At 34.5% G+C, this 24,058-nt stretch overlaps 1 protein-coding gene across 2 annotated transcripts in view; it reads left to right on the top strand.

Annotated features, from left to right (window-relative positions):
* Ap3b1 (adaptor related protein complex 3 subunit beta 1) overlaps nucleotides 1–24,058 on the top strand; it is a 239,841-nt gene that overhangs the window by 138,746 nt on the left and 77,037 nt on the right. For both annotated transcript variants that reach the window (XM_005328985.4, XM_040271866.2), the window contains exons 19-21: nucleotides 3,293–3,464; nucleotides 6,657–6,795; nucleotides 15,868–15,940. In XM_005328985.4, the coding sequence (XP_005329042.1) occupies nucleotides 3,293–3,464; nucleotides 6,657–6,795; nucleotides 15,868–15,940 (384 nt within the window). The remainder of the gene's footprint in view (nucleotides 1–3,292; nucleotides 3,465–6,656; nucleotides 6,796–15,867; nucleotides 15,941–24,058) is intronic.

The raw sequence follows: 24,058 nt of genomic DNA, 5'->3' as shown, positions 1-24,058 counted from the left end.
TGGACTTGCCTTGGAAATTCGCTGTGACATTGCATGTGTGTTTGAGAAAGGTGACCCTGCTCAAGGGCCAGGGTGGATCCAGGTTTAGGGTGTATCCTGCAGGTTTTAGGAAGTATCCCACTCCTTGGGTTTAGGGCGTTCCTGGTTTAAGACAGTCTGGGTTTAGGGCAGTTCCAGGTTGAAGGTTATTGCTACTGGGAATAGGGCGTATCCTGCTGCCTGAGTTGTTGAGTTCTCATGGAATTGAGAAAGTATTTGGGATGTGAATTGTGGCGGCAGAACTTAGATTTCCCCAGAACATGTGTAGAGGCCGGTGTGAGTTCGGGAATAAAGAATTGCTGTTTGAATCTACAAAGCTGTGAGTGGCTCGTGATCTTGTGCCCAGCCAAGACTGCGGCATATATTGAAATATATTACTCATATTTTAGGTTACATATAAACTCCTTTTATCTTTTCTTCTCTTCCATCTTCCAGCCTGTGTCTAAATTCAAGACATAATAGAATGTTCTCTTGAGAGCTTAAAAGATTGAGGGTGTTCATATACAATGAAACAAATTCTAAATAGGAAGAATTCAGAAGTCCTGGGTCCCAGCTTTGCAAATTGAATAAGGCACCTACCTTTCTTTATATCTAATAGATGAAGGGGTATAGTTGGTTGTTTTTTAAATCCCTTCATTACTGAAATTCTGTGCATAATTTATATAACAAATGACAGCCAACTTTCTTTAAAACTTTCATTCCTTGGAGAACCAGGCCCCCTCACTATTACTTGGTTATCCCTGTCTTATTCTAAGATAATTCATTATTTTTTCCCCATTTCCCTTGTCAAAGTCTTCATGTTCAATATCTGATAAATTAATCTGAGATGTATTACACTCTGATTTTGTAAACCCAAATGTGGAAAAAGTAACTGAGCCCACAAAAAATTATTTCTAAAAAATATGGAATTTCAAGGGTGATGCAGGCTAGTGAGAAAGATCTGTTTCTATAGTTAAGTTTGCACTTTTTTCATTTTATACAGTTTTTATACATTTTACACCTTTCATTTTACATTTTGTCGCATTCATTCATAAGCTCATGACTGTTTCCTAGGTAGTCTTTTATATATTGTAGTGAGTCCAAGTAGTATATTGTAGTTCTGCTATAGTTACTACAGGAAAACAAAATCTTTTCTCTTATAAGTTAGGAGATTGGTTTTCTAGCAAACAGCACTTTTTGAGAATAAACAAATTTCCTCAAGGATCTTTCTTTCTTTTTCTTATTTGTTATTTCCTATAGGATCTTAGTAACTTGTAAATTTTTTTATTTTTTAATTTTAATTTGTTATATATGACAGCAGAGTGAATTATAATTTATAGTATACATATAGAGTACAATTTTTCATATCTCTGGTTGTCCACAAAGTAGAGTCACACCATTTGTGTCTTTATACATGTACTTAGGGTAGTGATGTCCATCTCATTTCACAGTCTTTTCGGCCCCCATGCCCCCTCCCTTTTCCCCCCTCCCCTTTGCCCTATCTAGAGATCATTTAATCTTCCCATACACCCCCCAAACCCCATTATGAATCAGATCCTTAAATTAAAGAAAACATGTGGTGATTGGTTTTTTGGGATTGGCTAACTTCACTTAGCATTATATTTTCCATCTCTGTCCATTTAGCTGCAAATGCCATGATTTCATTCTCTTTTAATGCTAATAATATTCCGTTTGTATATATATGCCACATTTTCTTTATCCATTCATCTACTGAAGGACATCTAGGTTTAAACATTACTTCCTGAAGTGAGCTGGACCCCTATTCATGTGGAACTCCCATGTGATATTTTGAGACAGAAACATAGATGATGTTATTTCTTCTCATTTTTTCTATTATAAGCTAGTTAGTTGATTTAATATGTACATGTATATAATTTTGACATGATGACACATTCAAAATATCTTTAACAGTTTTGTTTTGCTTTAGTAAAGTTTGCATAAATAAATTTTACTCTTTATAAAAGATTTTGAGTATCAGTAGTCCATGTTGTGTTCTGTTCACCTTGACTTATTTCAAATCACTGAGTCTTTCAAATCAACACCTCTGTGAAGTAGCTAGATAGTGGTATTCACATTTGTTGAAAAGGTGACTGAGACCCAGAGAGATTAAGTAAGTTACTGGGTCTTTTTTTTTTTTTTTTTTTTTTTTTTTTTGGTACTGGGGATTAAACCCAGGGCTTCTTAACCACTGAGCCACATCTCCAGCCTTTTTTTTTTTTTTTTTTTTTTTTAGTATCTTATTTTGAGACAGGGTCTTACTGAGTAGCTTAGGCCAACTTAAGTTGCTGAGACTGGATTTGAACTTTCAATCCTCTTGCCTCAGCCTTCCGAGCTGCTGAGATCATAGGCATGCTTACCACCACACCTGGTGCTTGCTCAGTCCTATAGCTAGTTAGTGATAATGTCAGGATTTGAACCTGAACAGTCCCACTTGAGAACTCTAGCTTTTCACTGTAATACAGAAAAGATTCTTCATGAAGTAGATGTTACAAACGTATTAGAATAATGTTTAATTGCTGATTATGTTTCTGTGTAAGTGTGCTACATCACATAGATCATGGGTATGGGCAAGAGTGTCTTTTTTTCTAGTGCACAGCTCTACATTTGTACTCACTTTAAGTAGTAAAAATATTAAACTTCATTTTAAAAATATACATAAGGATAATCTATGAATCACTTCTGCAGACTCTTAGTGTACCATAATTTATGATCTTTTAGACCTATGTGCCCCATGTTAGCTAAAATAAACAATAACTCTTTAGTTGTTTATTTTGCTTATTGTCCTTGAATTCAGAATTTTGGGGGATGATTAGAATGGCTTGGTACCGTCTCAAAGTTTATTCCTAATAAGATTAAACTATTGCCTTTTTTTTCTCTAAATAAAAATTCCCATTATAAATAGAATAAGTTTAAATTAATTCTTTATCCTTAATGCCATAGCTAGATACTTATGGTTGTGATGAAAAATGAGACTGCCTCAAATTTGCTTTATTTGGTTCATCTTGCTTTGTTTTTCTCTACCCATTATCAGAGCATCTTCTCTCTGTTTGATTCCTTCAAGCTCACCCTCCTGTAGAAACCCGTAGATCTGAACTAACAGGGTGCAGAAATAGAAGTGTTTGAATGAGTGGGGTCCACACCACTAAAAGGCAACAGTGTCTGGTTTTCTTTGTGATCAGTGCTGACAGTTACAGGTGTCCTCACATATGATTTAATGGCTGTAACTCAGAGAACTTCTGGGTATGTTTTTCAGAGAGTGAATCTGGAAGTGAGAGTGGAGAAGGAGGTGGAAGTGAAGAGGAAGAAGACAGTAGTGAGGACAGCAGTGAGGGTTCCTCTAGTGAGGAAGAGAGTGAGAGCGGAGATGAGTCTGAAGCAGAAAACAAAAGAATGGCCACGAGGAATTCAAAAAACAAAGGGAAAAGGTAAATTATTTTTTCAGCATTTCCTTCAAAGAATATTCTGTGGTATGTTCTCCACAGATATTTCCTATTGATTGAAAGAGTAAGAAAATATCTCTGTATTTTCTCTCAAAACAGATATTAAATCCTTTTAAATGCAGTGCTACTAGTTCACATTACTCCAGTACTTATAATGCTTAGATTTAATTTTGAACTTGAACAAATCTTAGGGTTACATTTTGAAAATTGGTATAACCTTGGAAAGCTGAGTTAAGTGATCAAGCAGTAGGCATGAAACACTTAATTACCTTTTGTAGCAATTTTGCTGAGGGCTAAAATTAAATCCTTCAACACTTTGCCATTATGTAACTAAGACAATTGATTTTTCTAAATAATGTTATATTAAAAAGATTATGATCCAAATATTAGAGTCAAAGGCTGTGAAGGAAGACGGTCATAAGATATTTAAGTGTTAGTGCTTTTTAAGATCTCCCATTATCAACAACATTATCGTGTATTGAAGTGTCATTAAAATTTTGAGTAATTGGGGCTAATAACTTGAATTGTGTGACTCTGTTTTCCCCACTGCTGTCATCGAGTGGCCTCTGCTGACATGATGGCCCTTTCCCTGGGAGCCTGCTGCCCGCTCACTTGATGAGCTTGCAGCTCGGCTCAGTCGTGGCTGACAGCACTGATTGGGGCGCAGTACGCTCTCTGCTCCTTTTATTACAGACAGTAATTAAAGCAGCTCGCCCTGCCACTTCCATAACAAACACAGCATAATGCCCTAATTATGACTTTATTAATTTAAGTCAGGATTTAATGATTTTAAAAGTGATTTATATTGTTTTTCCTGTTCAGAACAAATGAAATCTGTAGGTTAAATTAATACAGGCTTTTCATCATTGCAAAGTTAAAAACCTAGTTACCAGTAAATTCTTTTCATTAGATTAACATCTGAAACTCTAAGCAGTAAGGTAAACAATAATTACCATCAAAATTGAGTGATGCATAATAAAATAACACTTTTACCTTTAAAATCTTATCTTAAATGCTGGAAGCTAAGTATATTTAGAATCATTGACTTGTTGCAGCAGAAGAGCTGCTTGGTTTGTAACAGGCTTATCTTAGAGAGAAATTCTGTATGTTTGGTTTAACATCAGACTATGTGGTTTACCAAAAGTATCTTGTTTCAAGAAAGGGAAAGTTTTGATCAATGCATGAAATATCTTTTCAAATAGCATAAGTCAATATGCTAGGAATTTATAATCATATCATTGTTTCATTTTTTTCAGAAAATGACTTTTGTTTGAATTTGAAAGAATTGTTTATTACATAACAGAATACATTCTAAGTCCTTACATTTTTCACTTCTTTCTTTAAACAATGAATTGGAGATAATAAATGGCCATTCTTGTCTCAGGGAGAAAAAACAACATATTTTTTAGTCTTCATATACAATTACATGTTGCCATAGCTTCATTTTTAATAAAGAGCAATCATATTTCTACCATAAAAGTCAATTTCAAGGAGTATCAGTTTTTCTCTTGCCTCATCATTTACTCTCCCTGTATCTTTCTGCCTATCTCTTAGAACTTGTTTTTTTTTAACATTTTCAGTATGTTAATTTTTTTGAAGCTCTTAATAAGCTTTACATATCTTCAAAAATCAGCCTTTATTATCCATTACTATTTCTGGCTCCATTTGAATTTTATACTCCAAGATATTTCCATGTGATAGTAAATAGTTTAGCATTGGGGAAAAAATGTACATTGAACTAACACAAACTAGAGTTCATATTTCACTTCTTCCCTCCTGCTTCCTTAGCCTTCTTAAATATTACTTTATTATTGTAAATGGGACAATAATGTATATAGCAAGAGTGCATCTTAATTTTATAATCAGCTAGTCCTGCTGACACACACCTGTAATCCCAGCAATTTAGGAGGCTGAGGTAGGAGGATCTCAAGTTTGAGGCCAGCCTTAAGAGCTTAGCTAGTCCCTATCTCAAAATTAAAAAATTATAAGGGCTGGGAGATGTGGCTCAATGGTAGATGCCTCTGGGTTCAATTCCCAGTACCAAAAACAAATAAATAAGATAATTGGTAGGATCAGTATGGAATGCCTGGGACCGCCTGGTTCAAGGTAGGTTTTTGAAAGTAACACACACACACACACACACACACAGAGAGAGAGAGAGAGAGAGAGAGAGAGAGAGAGAGAGAGAAGAGAGAAGAGAGAACAGACTTTCAGTTTTGGGGAAAATATAATACATCTCAGGGTATCTTTCATCCCCTGAGAGAATTCTCTTTGGCCATCTCACATTTTATTTTTTCTCTTTTGAGATTGCTTTTCTACATGGCTGCCTGCCTTCTTCCTATTTCTTAATTTATATTTCTTTGTCTCCTTTTTTTGTCCATGAAGCATTTTTAATCTTGGTCAAATTAGAATAGATATCATGGCACACTGTACTTCATTACTTATTAGTTATACTATACTGTCACTGCCACCTTATTTCTCTGTATCCTCCAGTGGGTTGTAGATACTATAAGGTAGACACACAGAGATCGTGTGTTACCTTATTATTTCCATAGTACCGAACACAGTACCAGTATGTCATCGATAATCAATAAATATTAGTTGAGTGGATAAATGAATGAATACCATTAAGCACTAAGGTGTCATTATTTGATATTTTAAAAGTTTGTATTTTACTATTACCATTTTCAGTAACACTTAGTGCATTAGAAGAATTGTCTTTGAATTGGTGAACATTTTCTCACATGATGTATTTAAGGTCACTTTTGGAAGCTTGTATAATTTCTTAGAAAAAATTCTATACTGTGCAAGGCTGTTTTAGCAAAAGTATATACATAAATATTTAAATTTATCAATAAACAGTATTTAGGAACAGCATTTTAAAATCAGCCTAGGATCTTTGAATTTGTAACTGTGAGCATTTAATTTCTAGTAAATTGAACATATTAATTATTTTCTTTATTACTATTGATGACATCATTTAGTGTAATTTTATGGTTCTTTGCATCTGAAGTATTTTTAATTTATTTGGTTATAGATAATGCTATCTTTATTATTATTTGACTAATATATTGTGGGATTTTGAAACTATTTTTATTATACGTTGTATAAACTATTTAAACTTGTTTATGTAAAGGAGTTGCAATTGATAATTTTAAAATTTATTGATATGCATAGTGATACTGAAGATGGGAAGAAGAAAAATGAAAAATCTAAAACTTCAGGTTCTTCTGATGCCGACTCTAGTTCAATAGAAAGTTCTTCAGATTCTGAATCAGAATCTGAAAGTGAATATGAATCCAGAAAAACTACTAAGGTAAGAGGTTATAGAGTTATTATAATACAAAGAATATAAATATTCTTATAGCTTTTTCCTCATTAACAATACATATTTTTGAAAACTAGTGTTTTGTTGAAAGTCAAGAAACTAAAAAAGAAGTATTTAACATTGTCACTAACAACAAAAGTTGACCATCTTTATTCATTCACACCTGTGATTTTATTTCCTCTAGATAATCCTTTCCCTTATAACCCAACTCTGCAGAGAAGTTAGAACTGCTTTTTAACACATCCCTTGCCACTGAAATTTTTTGCTAGCTTATAACAAGGGAGGGTTTTGCTAAACAAGAATGAAATAAATGGAAGTTATCTAAGTAGTATTAAACCTTAAGAGTGTAAATGTAGCCAAACGCAGTAGTGCTATGTAATCCCAGCAGCTCAGGAGGCAGAGGCAGGGACATCTCAAGTTCAAAGCTAGCCTCAGCAAAAGTGAGGCACTAAGAAACTCAGTGAGACCCTGTTTCTAAATAAAATACAAAATAGGGCTGAGGATGTGGCTCAGGTTGAGTGTCCCTGAGTTCAATCCCTGGTACCCCTCCCCCCACAAAAAAGGAGTGTGAAGGCACATTCGTCATAAAAAAAATTGAGACTATTATGCTTTAAAAAGTATTAAAGGTAATACAAAGAATGTCAGTAGATAGTAGAATGTTCTTAAAGCTTTAGTTAAAAGGTATACATTATATACTTAGTTACTAAAATGTAGCAGCCATTATTTTAAAACAAATGCAAGAACCACTTGTGGAGTAGAGTAATAATGTTTTCAATATAACATTTTTAACACTGAACTTTTTTATCTACTTTGTAGCAAAAAATACACACATAAGTTGTAAATGTGTAGTTATTAATGTACAATTCAGATCTAATTATCTTTCTGATCTTTATTATAGCTTACTTTGTGTAAGTGGATCCTATTGATGCTCGGCTTCAAGTGCAATAGTTCATTGAATTCCTTTTCATCTTGACCCAATATCTTTTTTCATTTTCTTATTAGTTTTATGAACTTAAGTTTCTTCTGTATGTCCCTGAATAGCCAAGGATGAAAATAAATTCATTGAAGTAGATAGATGCCCTCCTCAATGCAGAGATTTATTGTTAAAGAATAAGCATATTTCAAATATTGGTAGGGGGCTGAGGATATGCTCAATAATAGTCCATTTGCCTAGCATGTACAAGGCCCTGGGTTTCATCCCCAGCACCTCCACAACAACAAATAAAAAACAATTGGTATTTATCTTGCTGTATTTCTAATACTATTGTTTATAGTAAAACATCTGAAAATTAAATTTCTATTAAAATCTTGTATCCATATGTAACATGATCAAAAATTTCTATGTTTCAAAAATTAACCTAAACCTTTAGAGATTTTTAAGACTTAGTGTGGCCTCACATAAAAACCTATCACAGGGCTAGGGTTGTGGGTCAGTGGTAGAGCACTCGCCTCACATGTGTGGGGCATCTCAGCACCACACAAATAATTAAAATAAAGGTATTTTATTCATCTGCAACTAAATTTTTTTTAAAGTTTACAAAAAAAACACTTGTCACACAATGAATTTGGTATATCTCATTTTCTACTTCTATTGAATTACACAAAAAAGTTAAAATTATTTAAAATAAAGAGATTTTAGAAACTGACAGTAAGTATGATCCAGAATAAGAAATCTATGCTTTTAAAAATGACAGAACAAGAAATCAGCAAATGGCAAGGAAGTGGAATTGAAGTTAGTTATTCTTATGAAGTTTTTAGAAGCTGAAAATTTGTAGCCTTCAGCACCTATGTAGTATTAGAAGCAGAGCTTCAGGAGCCTGTTAAAAAAAAACCACAGGGACACCTAGATCCGTATTTCAATTTATTCTATCTTTGTTGAAGATTTTAATAATCAGATTAGATTGCTTGGTAATGGATAGTAGAACATAAAATTTTAAACTATTACAATGAGCCAAGATCCTTGAGAAATACAGGTTTTTCTCACATTATTGATAGTTTTGTGTGTACAGATTTTCCTTAGACAGTTTATTTTCTTATATTAGAATGCCTTTCCTACCTATAATAGGCAGATAGGGTTTGTGCCTCTTTGTTTTCGATTTAATTTAGCAATTGTAATAAATATTCTCCACCCCAGAGCTGCCATAATTATTTATTTCCATTTCTTTCTGAATGACTTGGAGTATACCTAGTGATTACAAGTGTACCAATTTTCTAATAATAGGCAACTCTATAATTGTGGAAAAGTCCTCCTTGCACCAAGTGTTGTGGCTTCTGCTCCAAATTATGAGTAATGAAGGCAGATGGTGGGTGCTTTACCTTAATTTAGCATGACAGTGTATTACTGCTGAAAATTCCTATGCCTTAAATCTTCAGCCTAATAAATCTATACTTTTTACTCTTTCTCTCTTTTTTTTCTTCAATCTGGACAATGTGTTTTGGGGAAGCTGAGCATAAAAATGAGACCTTGGAGGTATATTGAATATATGACTTTCAAAAAAGTTAATTTTATGGTGTTCCTATGAGATAAGTATAGTGTTTTACTTGTTGAGAGATAATATCTTTATTTTTTCAGTTTCTCATTTATAACCTAGAAATGCTAATACCTACCTTGTTTCTTTTCTGTGTTATGGTACAAAATCAAATGAGAAAGATCAGTATGAAGCACCACATAAACAGCAGTTTTAACACTTTTTAACTTGAACGTAAATTGCATGAAAGATTAATAGCATTAGAGTTACAGAACAAACAAAGCTAAAAGGAATTTATATATATTTTCAAGTTTTAAGTCTGCATTTTTTCACTTTTTGTATTAATAATCATCTGTTTCCTTTTTGCTTTTAATCTCTTTCTCCACTAATTTCTCTTCTGCCAACCTCAGCACTCAAGTCTTCTCCAGTATTTAAAGAGAAAAAGGAAGCAGAAAGGGAACAGAGTGAGAATTTAGAAAAAAAACATGCAAATCATTCATCTATTATTTCTTAATTCACTAGAAATTTTTTCCCACCTTATCACTTCCTTTAGACACTGCTCTGAAAAGATAGCCATGATCCTTCCCCAAGCCCAGCTGCCTTTACTTGGATAGTAATCTTATCTTTTGGTATCACAATTCTACTACTTGAAACTTTCTGCATCTGTTTCGTTCGGTCTTTATTGACCTTTCATTGTTTTGATTGCTTTAGTTTTTTACCCCTTCTAACACTCAAGTATGAATATTGTCTCCAAATTATTACTTAGTGCACATCACTTTTTCAAATACATTGACATGATTTTTTCTTTAGTTATCTTTCTTTGCCTCCTCTTCTAACGTTTTTAATGGCTTCTACTAGATTATTTTCATAGTAACATCTCTCTCTACAAGTGCTCCAGCTTTTCTTGCCAAATTCTGATCAAATTCTTGAGCCTTTCTGGGGCTACTGGTTTTCCAGGCCTAAGACAGCCAGAGGACATGGTCTGTCATTTGGCAACATTATTCTTCCCTTTCTCTCATAAGGATCTTTGACTCCTTTGTCAAGGCCTCCATATTCTATGTTATTCCTCCTACTGTTTCTTCTTTCTTATTTTCACCATTCTAGATCAGCTCTTCATTATCTTTGTAGACCATTGCTGTTGGTCATCCTCAAATCTGTGCTTTCCCAGCCCCAATTCTTCTGCACAAATACTAAATTAAGAGAAAGTCCTGAGTCTGGCATGGAGGCCATGCCTATAATCCCAGTGGCTGGGGAGGCTGAGACAGGAGGATTGCAAGTTCACAGCTAGCTTCAGCAAAAGTGAGGTGCTAAGCAATTGTCTCTAAATAAGATACAAAATAGGGCTGAGGGTGTAGCTTAGTGGTCAAATGCCCCTGAATTCAATCCTTGGTACCCCATGGCAAAAGGGGGGGGCACTATGATTAAGTAGCCTGTATTGTGCCCCAATTGTCATTTGAGTTAGTAAAACTCCTCAGGCTAGTATGTCTAAATGTTCCTCTCTAGTCCTAACCCACTCCAGCTTCTAATCCCAGTGGAGTATTTGTGGTTCTCTTATGAAACTGGGTTCCTTCTTATTTTTATGCCTTTTTTCTTTTTTTACACATTTCTGTTATTACAGAAAATATAAGCCTAGGGGGAAGTGGCATCTTGTGGTCCTTCCGCTTCTCCACCTTTCCTATGAATGACTGTAGGGAATAAAAAAATATATGATAAGAGGGCATCACTCATGTGAGTGGTCCAGGGACAGTCAAAAGAGCAAGGACCATTGCTAAATTGCTTACAATTCTTCATTCCATACCATTCCCAGTAGATCTATAAGGCACAAAACTATAGTTATACGTTCAGATGTCATGTTATTTGATTGAAAGACTCCTCATTTGAGGTTACATGTTGTCAGTAATAACAAAAGAAAATTAGCTTATTTCAGTTACAGTTATTTTGATGGATAAGCATATTTTATGCGTAGATGTTCTTTTCTGAAATGTATTTGAGAAATATTTTGAGAATGGTCCTTTTTATGAAATAATTCTTTTTCCCCAAATAATGCCTATAAAAATTACCTTTAATAATTCCATACTTTAAGTGCTTTCACATACTTAAAAGAGTGTAAAAAAAGAAACATTTTTAAACAGAAGAGCAGAAGGAAAATCAATAGTACAGACCATATTGAGTCCAGAAGATATTCACATCTATATCATTTTATCTTATTTTTTAAGCAATATAACTAAGTTATATTCTTCTGTTAGTTAAAAATTATGTGTTGAACAGATGGTGAAAATTTTACTTAGAATAATGTTTCCAGGGTTTTTTTCCTTTATTGAAGCCATGCTCCAGGGTTCTTATAACTAACCAATATATTAGAGTGCTCCTACATACTATTGTTTTTTTGGTGTTACCTTGTTATTCCACTGTTCACACCTTAATTGTGATGCAGCATTTTAATTATATTTACAGGGTATATGTACTAGCAGCTGAATGAAGATTTAGATAATTGATGATTAAATTATGATGATTTAAAATCATTATTATTTATTGTGAATGACTTATGTTTTCCTTTTATAGATTATAACATTTTAATTACATAAAATGCAATTAAAGTATAATAATCTGGTAGTGTGAAATAAATAAATTCAGTGTATCTTCATTTAACATTAAGAGCATTTCTGTATTTGAATCAAGATTAATATTTGTACTAGTTGTGAAAAAACACTGTCATCTGTGTATTCCTGGAAGTGTTCAAGGTACTCTCAGGTTATGTATCTTCGGACTTTGCTAATCCACTCTTTGAGAGATGCAGAGAAACAGATTATATCTCTTAAGTACTTTGAAGACCAAGCTGGTTTGATTATTAGCATTCAAATGTTAAGATTTGCCTTAATAAAAGATCTTGTGGATAAAGATCTTTTTTGTGAAAGATCTTGGGGATAAAGCAATTTTGGCATGAGATGTATAATTATGTATAATTTCCAGTTGGTTTTCTTTTCTCTGTGAGAATAAGAAACAAGCTTTAATTATATTATTACAAGTAATTATGTATGTTGCTCTAACTTCTATGAATATTGAAGAGTATTAGTTTCTACTTTAACAATTCTAAACTTTGCCTCTTGAGTGTGATTTGTCTCTTCCAATTTACTTCATATTTTAAGTTCTTCAAAACAGAAATATCATTTGATTTTAACCGAGACTTTTAAAACAAAGGGAGTACCAGTAAGCATTCCTTCTTATCGAAGTAGGTGTAGTATAATAGGGGAAAGCTTTATTTTAATCATTTAAATTTCTTAATTTATAAGGAAGTCTCAATATACTAGAATTGTACCTTTGTTTTAAGAAACAAGTTTGTGAGTCTCAAATTTTTTAAATCAAATTTGTCAGATGACTTGAAAAAAAAGAGAATTATTAAATTGTCCTTGGTATTAATTGTAATTGAAAATATTTCATTCACATACCTTGCCCTATGAAGCTAGAAATTATCCTCAAATCGTTGTTGATTTCGAAGCACAGTATGGGTTTGACAAACTTTACATACTGCTTATTCTATCTTATAGTTTTAAATTTCAAACCTCTTTCCAATGGAAACATATTTGATGCTTGTCATGTCAAATATTTTTTTCTATGTACCTTTCCTCTTATAATCAGCATGAAAATGAACATGCATAATACATAAAAAATCTTTACAGGTATATTGTTACATATTTTCATTTGTATTATTTGGAACTTGATAAATATTTCCAGGATTTTTTATTTATTATTTGAAATGAAATACATTAAATAGAAATCAGTTTCTTAACCCTGTGACTTTGTATTTCATTTTGAAAATGTTGATGTGTTGAGGTGTATAATCGAATACCATAGAAACAAAATGGAGATTTGAGGATGATGAATTGATAACTAGATATTTTTTATAGTGAGATCTTAAGATCAGTTACTGTTGTCCTTATAAAAGTCTAATACAGTCACTCAGCTGTTAAAAACCTAATCCTCTATTTAAAAAAATATACAAAAACAAATTGTCTATCTTTCTGCCTGATCTCTTCTCAAGTACTAACACAATGGAAACAGTGGGTGATCTGTCAATGTGTTTGGTTTGTCAATGATGGTTTTGTATAAATATTGGGAGGGTAAGAAATAAAATTCACACAGTAAAATATGATTTCATCTGCCTTTTCTCTGCAGCTCCATGGCTCATGCTGCGGTGTGAAATTCTCATTTTACACACTTTGCAGGCGGAGCACATGAATTATGCATTGAGCAAGAAAAATCTCCTGCCTCAAGTCCTATATGCATTTACCCAGGTTCTGTCTCTATTACCAAGATGAATTGCAAATGGAGAAATGTTTGATGGAATAGAGCTCTTAACTTCTTTGTTTAGAATTCAGATTTTTATTTTTATAGTACATCCTTTAAGTATGAAAATGTTTTGAACTTACTATGGATTTTTTAAAATGAAAAATGAAATATAATATAAGAGAAGAATGCCAAACACATTATGAAGCATTTTATACCCTTGATTCGGAATGCAAGGCTTTTTCAATTCAGTAGAAATGACCATTATCTATTGCTAATGTTGTATTTCAGTCACTGGTTATTTGCCGTTCTCAGGAAGTCAATAAAATTCTGTCCTTTTGAAAGCCTTTTTTCTTTCTGTTTAAGGCTTCTAATAAGAGATTATGCCAATTTCACATGCAGCCCTGTTCTGTGTTGTGTGTGACCTGATGTGTATGTAATAGATATTGTTACACATTCTTAGCTGTCAAGTAGGAAATAAGGTATAGACTTGCCTTCAGCTTTAACTTTATCTTGATTTGATAGGTTTCTAATTTTTCAGGTGGGGAGGTTACAGTTCCATAAAAACAGTCATGCACCATTGTAGCTTATAGGAAACTACACCCATTGTGCTCAGCATAGCATTTTGATAAGTCACAAGATGATAAGTGCTTTTTATTATATGTTCTTTTTTCACAGGAATGATATTCTAGTTGAAGTGGCATTTTTATTCTGAACCTCTTTTCATTTTCTTACAACTTTTAAATTTCAGCCTCAAAAGTAACATTTCTTCTGTTTTTCCTCCAGCCCTAACATTGTTATTTGCTTGAGAAGTTGACAAATACTCTTTGCTTTGTTTTTAAATAAGGAATGAAAAAGAAACCCCATCTAGATGACTTTTAGTTTTCAGTGGCAGAAATAATTATTATGAGGAGGAAAATCAGTGTTGATCTTTTTGTTAGTGTTTTAATGTATATTGTATGAACCTGGAAAACAATTTTCTGAGTATTGGCATAAGGGAGAAAACAAGCAGAACTTAAATAATTTAAGAATGTTGCATGCCATGTATTTTATGTAACGTTCTTCATGTACATGCTGGCGTAAGCTTCAACACTTTAAATGGCGGTAATATACCTTTTACTTTAGTGATGTGTTTCCATGGCTAGAGGAATACTTCAAATATATTTATACCAGTTTACATTAACAATAAGCTTTTAATCCCTTCAGTTGATAGTAAGTTATTTGAAGGTAGGGATTTTGGAGGTCTAGGCTGTTATTTCCATTGCTTAGCACAGAATCTGGTACACATTTAAAATTCTATACCTATCTATTAAATGAATGAATGAATGAATTAACAGAAAGTTTTTATTGAGAGCTTAAAATTCTCACTTTTAACCTAAGAAACTTTCATGTGAAATAAAAGAGCATAGATTATAAAAATAAGTAACTTTGACACAGATATATATTTAACACCCTATTCTCTGTTGATAGTTGTTAATAGTGCTACTCAGTGCAGAACTTAATTAAACTTCTTTTTAGATGTACAAATATTTTCTGAATGTGTAACCAAGCTGTGAATACCTCAGGCTCTAGGGACACTGTGTTGTACTCCATAGTTATACATGTTTTATAAATGTAGGAAGCTTAATAAGCAAATCTGTAGTGGGCTAAGCTCTACTTTTGAGCAGATATATTTTGAAATATCTGTTCTGTCTATAAAATAGCCCAAAAAAAGTAAGTGAATCCTTTTCCACTCCTCCAGAGAACAAGAGTGTGCTAATGTCATACATAGACCTTTGGCAAAAGAGTCTGACACAACCCAATATCAAAGTACCAAGTACTTAGTACAGTGCCTATCACAGACCATATCAGAAGATGCTAACCCATCACAAATCTGACAGCAATTTAGAGCTGTGCATGTGACATTTGAGTATTTCTTTTTCTTTATTAATAAAGTAGTTTAAAAATTATTTTCAAGACTATTTGTGCACTTTCTACCAAAGAGTCACATTACATTTTTATGTTTGCAGAAACTTGTCATGTTATAAAATAATTATTACCTTTAAACTTTCTTCTAAGGTCCTTCATAATCTTTAAACACAAAATATTTAAAAATTATTTAGAAGTTAATTATAGTTATTTACAGTTTGCCTAATGTGGTCCAAATGCTGTGTGCTAATTGAGACACAAATTGTGATTCAGAAAAACATTTTAATAATCATTCAGAAACTTAATTTGTAAGGTTGAGAAAAAAGTTTGTTTTATAAGTAGATTAACATAGATTGTTAAGACAAAACATGATAAAATTAATAAAATGTTTATTTTATAGGAGATAGGAAAACAAACGAAGCAAGATAGAAATCTTCTTACCAAAGATGTTTCACTTCTGGATCTAGATGATTGTAAGTATTATAAAACTTTTCTTCAGTTTTGAGTAAGAATGGTTTTCCTTTTAATGAAACTTTTATTTACATGTCCCCAAACTTACCAAAATCTATTTTTAAATATTTATAAATGAAAAAGCAAGAAAACTGGAAATTAGTAATATTAGTATCTTCATCTATTCAGCCTATTAGTTTTGTGTCACATGAATAAGTATAGATGGCCAAAAAGTATATAAAATTCATCTTAAAATAATATTTTAAAATATTATACATTGTAATTTTTTCACTATATAAGTATTAATAGCTCATGGCTTCTATACTGTGAGATATTAGTTACAGGAACTGACACATCTAACTTACCCAGGTAGGTGAGGAATTAAGAAAATAATTGGAAATAGGAAGGACATCACCATCTTCTACTTGCCATAGTTTTGGTAGGAATGGGATGAGTAATGCAGTTTTTGAATACACATATCAACATTTTAATTTTTGTCCCAGCAAATCTTCTGAGAATTTAGAATTCTACAAGTATACTCACCCAACTATGCAAATATATATAGTCACCACTCCCCTTAAATCCTTCAGCATTATGAAGAGAAATAGTGGAACTAACTTTGTTACTAGATAAGTTTGCACTAGGAAAAGAGAAACAAGAAGTAAGACTTCATGAATATTAAACTACTGTCATTTTTCAATGTAGTGTTTCCATGCTGGGCTGAGTTATGTTTTTAAGTTGCCTAATTCTATCATGAATTTGTCCCATTTATATTGTTTAGATAACCTATCTCTAATAGTCACAGCCAGTTCTTATTATATATAAATTAAAATGTATAACAAAAACAGATAGTGTAGAGATATTAAAAATGAAATTGGAACCAAATTTTTTACACTTTATCAAAGATTTCAAAGTTTGGTCTCAACCAGTATTATGAAGGTTTGGAGAAACAGCATGTATATGCTCTTTTTAGGAATACAGATAGGCTTAGAATTTGGGGGTCATTTTAGCAATATCTTTCAAACTTTAATCATATGTACCCTTTGACCTGTAGTTCTTTTTTTGGAGGGAGGGTACTTGGGATTGAACTCAGGGACACTCGACCACTGAGCCACATCCCCAGCCTTATTTTGTATTTTATTTAGAGACAGAGTCTCACTGAGTTGCTTAGCACCTTGCTTTTGCTGAGGCTGGCTTTAAACTCATGTTCCTCCTGCCTCAGCCTTCCGAGTCACTGGGATTATAGGCATGTGGCACCATGCCCATCTGACCTAGTAGTTCTTTTTTTTTAATTGATTTTTAAAAATAAATGACAGTGGAATGCATTACAATTCATATTACACATATAGAGCACAATTTTTCATACCTCACCAATTCTTGTCTTTATACATGCATTTTTTTTATTGTTGGTTGTTCAAAACATTACATAGTTCTTGATATATTTCACATTTTGATTCAAGTGGGTTATGAACTCCCATTTTACCCCGAATACAGCTTGCAGAATCACATCAGTTACACTTCCATTGATTTACATATTGATATACTCATGTCTGTTGTATTCTGCTGCCTTTCCTATCCTCTACTATCCCCCCTCCCCTCCCCTCCCCTCCCCTCTTCTCTCTCTACCCCCACTACTGTAATTCATTCCTCCCCCTTGTATTATTTTTCCTTTTCCCCTCACTTCCTCTTGTATGTAATTTTGTATAACCCTGAGGGTCTCCTTCCATTTCCATGCAATTTCCCTTCTCTCTCCCTTTCCCTCCCACCTCTCCTCCTTGTTTAATGTTGGTCTTCTTCTCGTGCTCTTCTTCCCTAATCTGTTCTTAGTTACTCTCCTTATATCAAAGAAGACATTTGGCATTTGTTTTTTAGGGCTTGGCTAGCTTTGCTTAGCATAATCTGCTCTAATGCCATCCATTTCCCACCAAATTCTATGATTTTGTCATTTTTTAATGCAGAGTAATACTCCATTGTGTATAAATGCCACATTTTTTTTTATCCATTTGTCTATTGAAGGGCATCTAGGTTGGTTCCACAGTCTTGCTATTGTGAATTGTGCTGCTATGAACATCGATGTAGCAGTATCCCTGTAGCATGCTCTTTTTAGGTCTTTAGGGAATAGACCGAGAAGGGGGATAGCTGGGTCAAATGGTGGTTCCATTCCCAGCTTTCCAAGAAATCTCCATACTGCTTTCCAAATTGGCTGCACCAATTTGCAGTCCCACCAACAATGTACAAGTGTACCCTTTTCCCCACATCCTCGCCAGCACTTATTGTTGTTTGACTTCATAATGGCTGCCAATCTTACTGGAGTGAGATGGTATCTTAGGGTGGTTTTGATTTGCATTTCTCTGACTGCTAGAGATGGTGAGCATTTTTTCATGTACTTGTTGATTGATTGTATGTCCTCCTCTGAGAAGTGTCTGTTCAGATCCTTGGCCCATTTATTGATGGGGTTATTTGTTATCTTATTGTCTAATTTTCTGAGTTCTTTATATACTCTGGATATTAGGGCTCTATCTGAAGTGTGAGGAGTAAAGATTTGTTCCCATGAGGTAGGCTCCCTATTTACCTCTCTTATTGTTTCTTTTGCTGAGAAAAAACTTTTTAGTTTGAGTAAGTCCCATTTGTTGATTGTAGATGTTAACTCTTGTGCTATGGGTGTCCTATTGAGGAATTTGGAGCCCGACCCCACAGCATGTAGGTCGTAGCCAACTTTCTCTTCTATCAGATGCCATGTCTCTGATTTGATATCAGGCTCCTTGATCCATTTTGAGTTAACTTTTGTGCATGGCAAGAGAAAGGGATTCAGTTTCATTTTGTTGCATATGGATTTCCAGTTTTCCCAGCACCATTTGTTGAAGATGCTATCCTTCCTCCATTGCATGCTTTTAGCCCCTTTATCAAATATAAGAAAGTTGTAGTTTTGTGGGTTGGTTTCTGTGTCCTCTATTCTGTACCATTGGTCCACCCGCCTGTTTTGGTACCAGTACCATGCTGTTTTTGTTACTATTGCTCTGTAGTATAGTTTGAAATCTGGAATCACTATACCACCTGATTCACACTTCCTGCTTAGTATTGTTTTTGCTATTCTGGGTCTTTTATTCTTCCATATGAATTTCATGATTGCTTTCTCTATTTCTACAAGAAATGCCATTGGAATTTTGATTGGCATTGCATTAAACCTATAGAGAACTTTTGGTAATATCGCCATTTTGATGATGTTAGTTCTGCCTATCCATGAACAGGGTATATTTTTCCGTCTTCTAAGGTCTTCTTCAATTTCTCTCTTTAGGGTTCTGTACTTTTCATTGTATAAGTCTTTCACCTCTTTTGTTAGGTTGATTCCCAAGTATTTTTATTCTTTTTGAGGATATTGTGAACGGAGTGGTTGTCCTCGTTTCCATTTCAGAGGATTTGTCGCTGATATACAGGAATGCCTTTGATTTATGCGTGTTGATTTTATAACCTGCCACTTTGCTGAATTCATTTATTAGCTCTAATAGTTTCTTTGTAGACCCTTTAATTTCTTTCGTCTGTCTAATTGCTCTGGCCAGTGTTTCGAGAACTATGTTGAACAGAAGTGGTGAGAGAAGGCATCCCTGTCTTGTTCCAGATTTTAGAGGGAATGCCTTCAATTTTTCTCCATTCAGAATGATGCTAGCCTGAGGCTTAGCATAAATTGCTTTTACAATGTTGAGGTATGTTCCTGTTATCCCTAGTTTTTCGAGAGTTTTGAACATAAAGGGATGCTGTACTTTGTCGAATGCTTTTTCCCCATTTATCGAGATGATCATATGGTTCTTATTTTTAAGTCTATTGATGTGGTGAATAACATTTATTGATTTCCGTATATTGAACCAGCCTTGCATACCAGGGATGAATCCTACTTGATCATGGTGCACAATTTTTTTGATATGTTTTTGTATCCGATTCGCCAGAATTTTATTGAGGATTTTTGCATCTAGGTTCATTAGAGATATTGGTCTGTAGTTTTCTTTCTTTGAAGTGTCTTTGTCTGGTTTCGGAATCAGGGTGATGTTGGCCTCGTAGAATGAATTTGGAAGTTCTCCCTCTTTTTCTATTTCCTGAAATAGCTTGAAAAGTATTGGTATTAGTTCCTCTTTAAAGGTTTTGTAAAACTCTGCTGTATACCCATCCGGTCCTGGACTTTTCTTAGATGGTAATCTTTTGATGGTTTCTTCTATTTCCTCAATTGATATTGGTCTGTTTAGGTTGTCTATATCCTCCTGACTCAATCTGGGTAGATTATATGACTTAAGAAATTTATCGATGCCTTCACTATCTTCTATTTTATTGGAGTATAAGGATTCAAAATAATTTCTGATTATCTTCTGTATTTCTGAAGTGTCTGTTGTGATCTTGCCTTTTTCATCCCGTATGCTAGTAATTTGAGTTCTCTCTCTTCTTCTCTTCACTAGCATGGCTAAGGGTCTGTCAATTTTATTTATGTTTTCAAAGAACCAACTTTTAGTTTTGTCAATTTTTTCAATTGTTTCTTTTGTTTCGATTTCATTAATTTCAGCTCTGATTTTAATTATTTCTTGCCTTCTACTTCTTTTGCTGTTGTTTTGCTCTTCTTTTTCTAGGATTTTGAGATGAAGTATGAGATCATTTATTTGTTGGTTTTTTCTTTTTTTAAGGAATGAACTCCAAGCAATGAATTTTCCTCTTAGAACTGCTTTCAATGTGTCCCATAGATTCCGATATGTTGTGTCTATGTTTTCATTTAACTCTAAGAATTTTTTAATTTCCTCCTTGATGTCTTCTAAAACCCATTGATCATTCAATAACCTATTGTTCATTCTCCAAGTGATGCATAATTTTTCCTTCCTTCTTTTATCATTGATTTTCAGTTTCATTCCATTATGATCAGATAAGATGCATGGTATTATCTCCGCTCCCTTATATTGTCTAAGAGTTGCCCTGTGACATAATATATGATCTATTTTTGAGAAGGATCCATGTGCTGCTGAGAAAAAAGTGTAGCTGCTTGATGTTGGGTGGTATATTCTATATATGTCAATTAAGTCTAGGTTGTTAATTGTGTTATTGAGTTCTATAGTTTCCTTATTCAACTTTTGTTTGGAAGATCTGTCCAGTGGTGAGAGAGGTGTGTTGAAGTCTCCCATGATTATTGTATGGTGGTCTATTAGACTCTTGAACTTGAGAAGAGTTTGCTTGATGAACATAGCAGCACCATTGTTTGGGGCATATATATTTATGATTGTTATGTCTTGTTGGTGTATGGTTCCCTTGAGCAGTATGTAGTGTCCCTCTTTATCCCTTTTGATTAACTTTGGCTTGAAATCTATTTTATTTGATATGAGTATGGACACTCCTGCATGTTTCCGCAGTCCATATGAGTGATATGATTTTTCCCAACCTTTCACCTTCAGTCTACGTATATCTTTTCCTATCAAATGCGTCTCCTGTAGGCAGCATATTGTTGGGTCTTGTTTTGTGATCCATTCAACTAGCCTGTGTCTCTTAATTGGTGAGTTTAAGCCATTAACATTTAGGGTTATTATTGAGATATGGTTTGTTCTTCCAGCCATATTTGTTTATTAATGCTACTAAACCTGATTTGTTTTCCTCTTTGATTATTTTCCCCCCTTTACTGTCCTACCTCCCACTGTTGGTTTTCATTGTTGTTTTCCATTTCCTCTTCCTGTAGTGTTTTGCCAAGGATTTTTTGAAGAGATGGTTTTCTAGCTGCAAATTCTTTTAACTTCTGTTTGTCATGGAATGTTTTAATTTCATCTTCCATCCTGAAGCTTAATTTTGCCGGATACACGATTCTTGGTTGGAACCCATTTTCTTTTAGCGTTTGAAATATGTTGTTCCAGGATCTTCTAGCTTTCAGAGTCTGTGTTGAGAGATCAGCTGTTATCCTGATTGGTTTACCCCTAAATGTAATCTGCTTCCTTTCTCTTGTAGCTTTTAAAATTCTCTCCTTATTCTGTATGTTGGACATCTTCATTATAATGTGTCTAGGTGTGGATCTCTTATGATTTTGCGCATTCGGCGTCCTGTAGGCTTCTAGGATTTGGGATTCTGTCTCATTCTTCAAGTCTGGGAAGTTTTCTCGTATTATTTCACTGAATAGATTGTTTATTCCTTTGGTTTGGAGCTCTGTGCCTTCCTGTATCCCAATGACTCTTAAGTTTGGTCTTTTGATATTATCCCATATTTCTTGGATGTTCTGCTCATGGTTTCTTAGCAGACTTGCTGAGCTGTCTATGTTCTTTTCCAGTTGAAATACTCTGTCTTCATTGTCTGATGTTCTCTCTTCTAAGTGATCCACTCTGCTGGTAGTATTCTCAATTGAGTTTTTAAGTTGGTTTATTGCTTCCTGCATTTCTAGGATTTCTATTTGTTTGGTTTTTATTTCCTCTATCTCCCTGTGAATTTGATCTTTTACTTCCTGGATTTGTTTATGTAGTTCCTTGTCAATGTGATCTTTCATTGTCTGATTTTGCTGTCTCATGTCTTCCTTGAGACTCCAGATAATCTGAAGCATGTATATCCTGACCTCTCTATCTGACATTCCATCTGTTACAGCTATTACCTCTTCTAAAGTTGAGTTGACCTGCATTGCCTGTGGTCCTTTCTTTCCTTGTCTTTTCATACTGCTGACGTTTCTTTCTGCTTGGTGAAACTGTTATGTTTTTGAAATTTTCCCTCTATTTATTTATATTGCTCTTGTATAGTTGAAAAATCTCCCTTGCAGGGCAGGTAGTGGCTGTGATCCTCCTCCAATTGGTGTGATCCATCTACCACGCTGGCGGGCCCTAGGTCTGCTCTGCTGGCCGGTCGAAGGTCCACCTACCCAGCAGGCGCGAGGGGCACCTCTGTCACTCCGCAGGTTGCTGGGCCTAACCTCCCCATGGGTCGCAGGTCCGCCTACCTTGCAGGTGCAGGGCGAGGGGGCGGCTCCGCCCCTCAGCAGGCCACTGGGCCTGATCTGCCGGCGGTCACAGTCTGCCTACCTTGCAGGCACTGGGGGAGGGGACGGGCCTGCCCCTCAGCAGGCCGCTGGACCTGTCCTGCTGGTGGGTCGCAGGTCCGCGTTCCCTGCAGGCGCGTGTGGCAGCTCTGTCACTGGGCAGGTTGCTGGGCCTGACCTGCCCGTGGGTCGCCGGTTCGCCTACCTCTCTATACATGCATTTTGGATAATGATGTCCATTGCATTCCACCATCATTGCTAACCCCCTGACGCCTCCCTTTCCCCACCCCCATCTAGAGTTTGTCTGTTCCTCCCCTGTTCTCCCTTCCCACCCAACTGTGAGTCAATCACCTTATATCAAAGAAAACATTCGGCATTTGTTTTTTTTGGATTGGCTAACTTCACTTAGCATTGTCTTCTCCAACTTCATCTATTTACCTGCAAATGCCATGATTTTATTCTCTTTTATTGCTGAGTAAATATTCCATTATGTATATGTACCACATTTTTTATATCCATTCATCTACTGAAGGGCATCTGGGTTGGTTCCACAGTTTAGCTATTGTGAATTATTCTGCTAGAAACATTGATGTGGCTGTGTCCCTTTAAGTCCTTTGGGTATAGACCAAGGAGAGGGATAGCTCCGTCAAATGGTGGTTCCATTCCTAGTTTTCCAAGAAATGTCCATACTGCTTTACCAATTTGCAGTCCCACCAGCAATGCATGAGTGTACCTTCCCCCCGCCCCCCGACATCCTCGCCAACACTTATTGTTGTTTGTACTCATAATAGATTTCAGACTGGAGTGAGATGAAATCTTAGAGTAGTTTTGATTTGCATTTCTCTAATTGCTAGAGATGATGAACATTTTTTCATATGTTTGTTGATTTGAATGTATATCCTCTTCTGAGAATTGTCTGTTCAGGTCCTTGGCCCATTTATTGATTGGGTTTTTTTTTTTTTTTTTTGGTGTTTAGCTTTTTGAGTTTTTATGGAAATTTATCCTACCAGTGAACTACAAAATGAGGTCTTATTCCTTCCTTGTTTTAAATTCTTTCATTTGATGGCTTAATTCTGTATTTAGATTAAAGTCCATACTCGTTTCCTAGGTTTCTAAGACCATAGATGATTTGACTCTTTCTTGCCTCTCATCCACATTTTATACCATTCTG

Source organism: Ictidomys tridecemlineatus, chromosome 1 (assembly GCF_052094955.1).
Source record: "Ictidomys tridecemlineatus isolate mIctTri1 chromosome 1, mIctTri1.hap1, whole genome shotgun sequence".
NCBI lineage: Eukaryota > Metazoa > Chordata > Mammalia > Rodentia > Sciuridae > Ictidomys > Ictidomys tridecemlineatus.
This window is presented reverse-complemented; position numbering and strand designations above follow the sequence as displayed.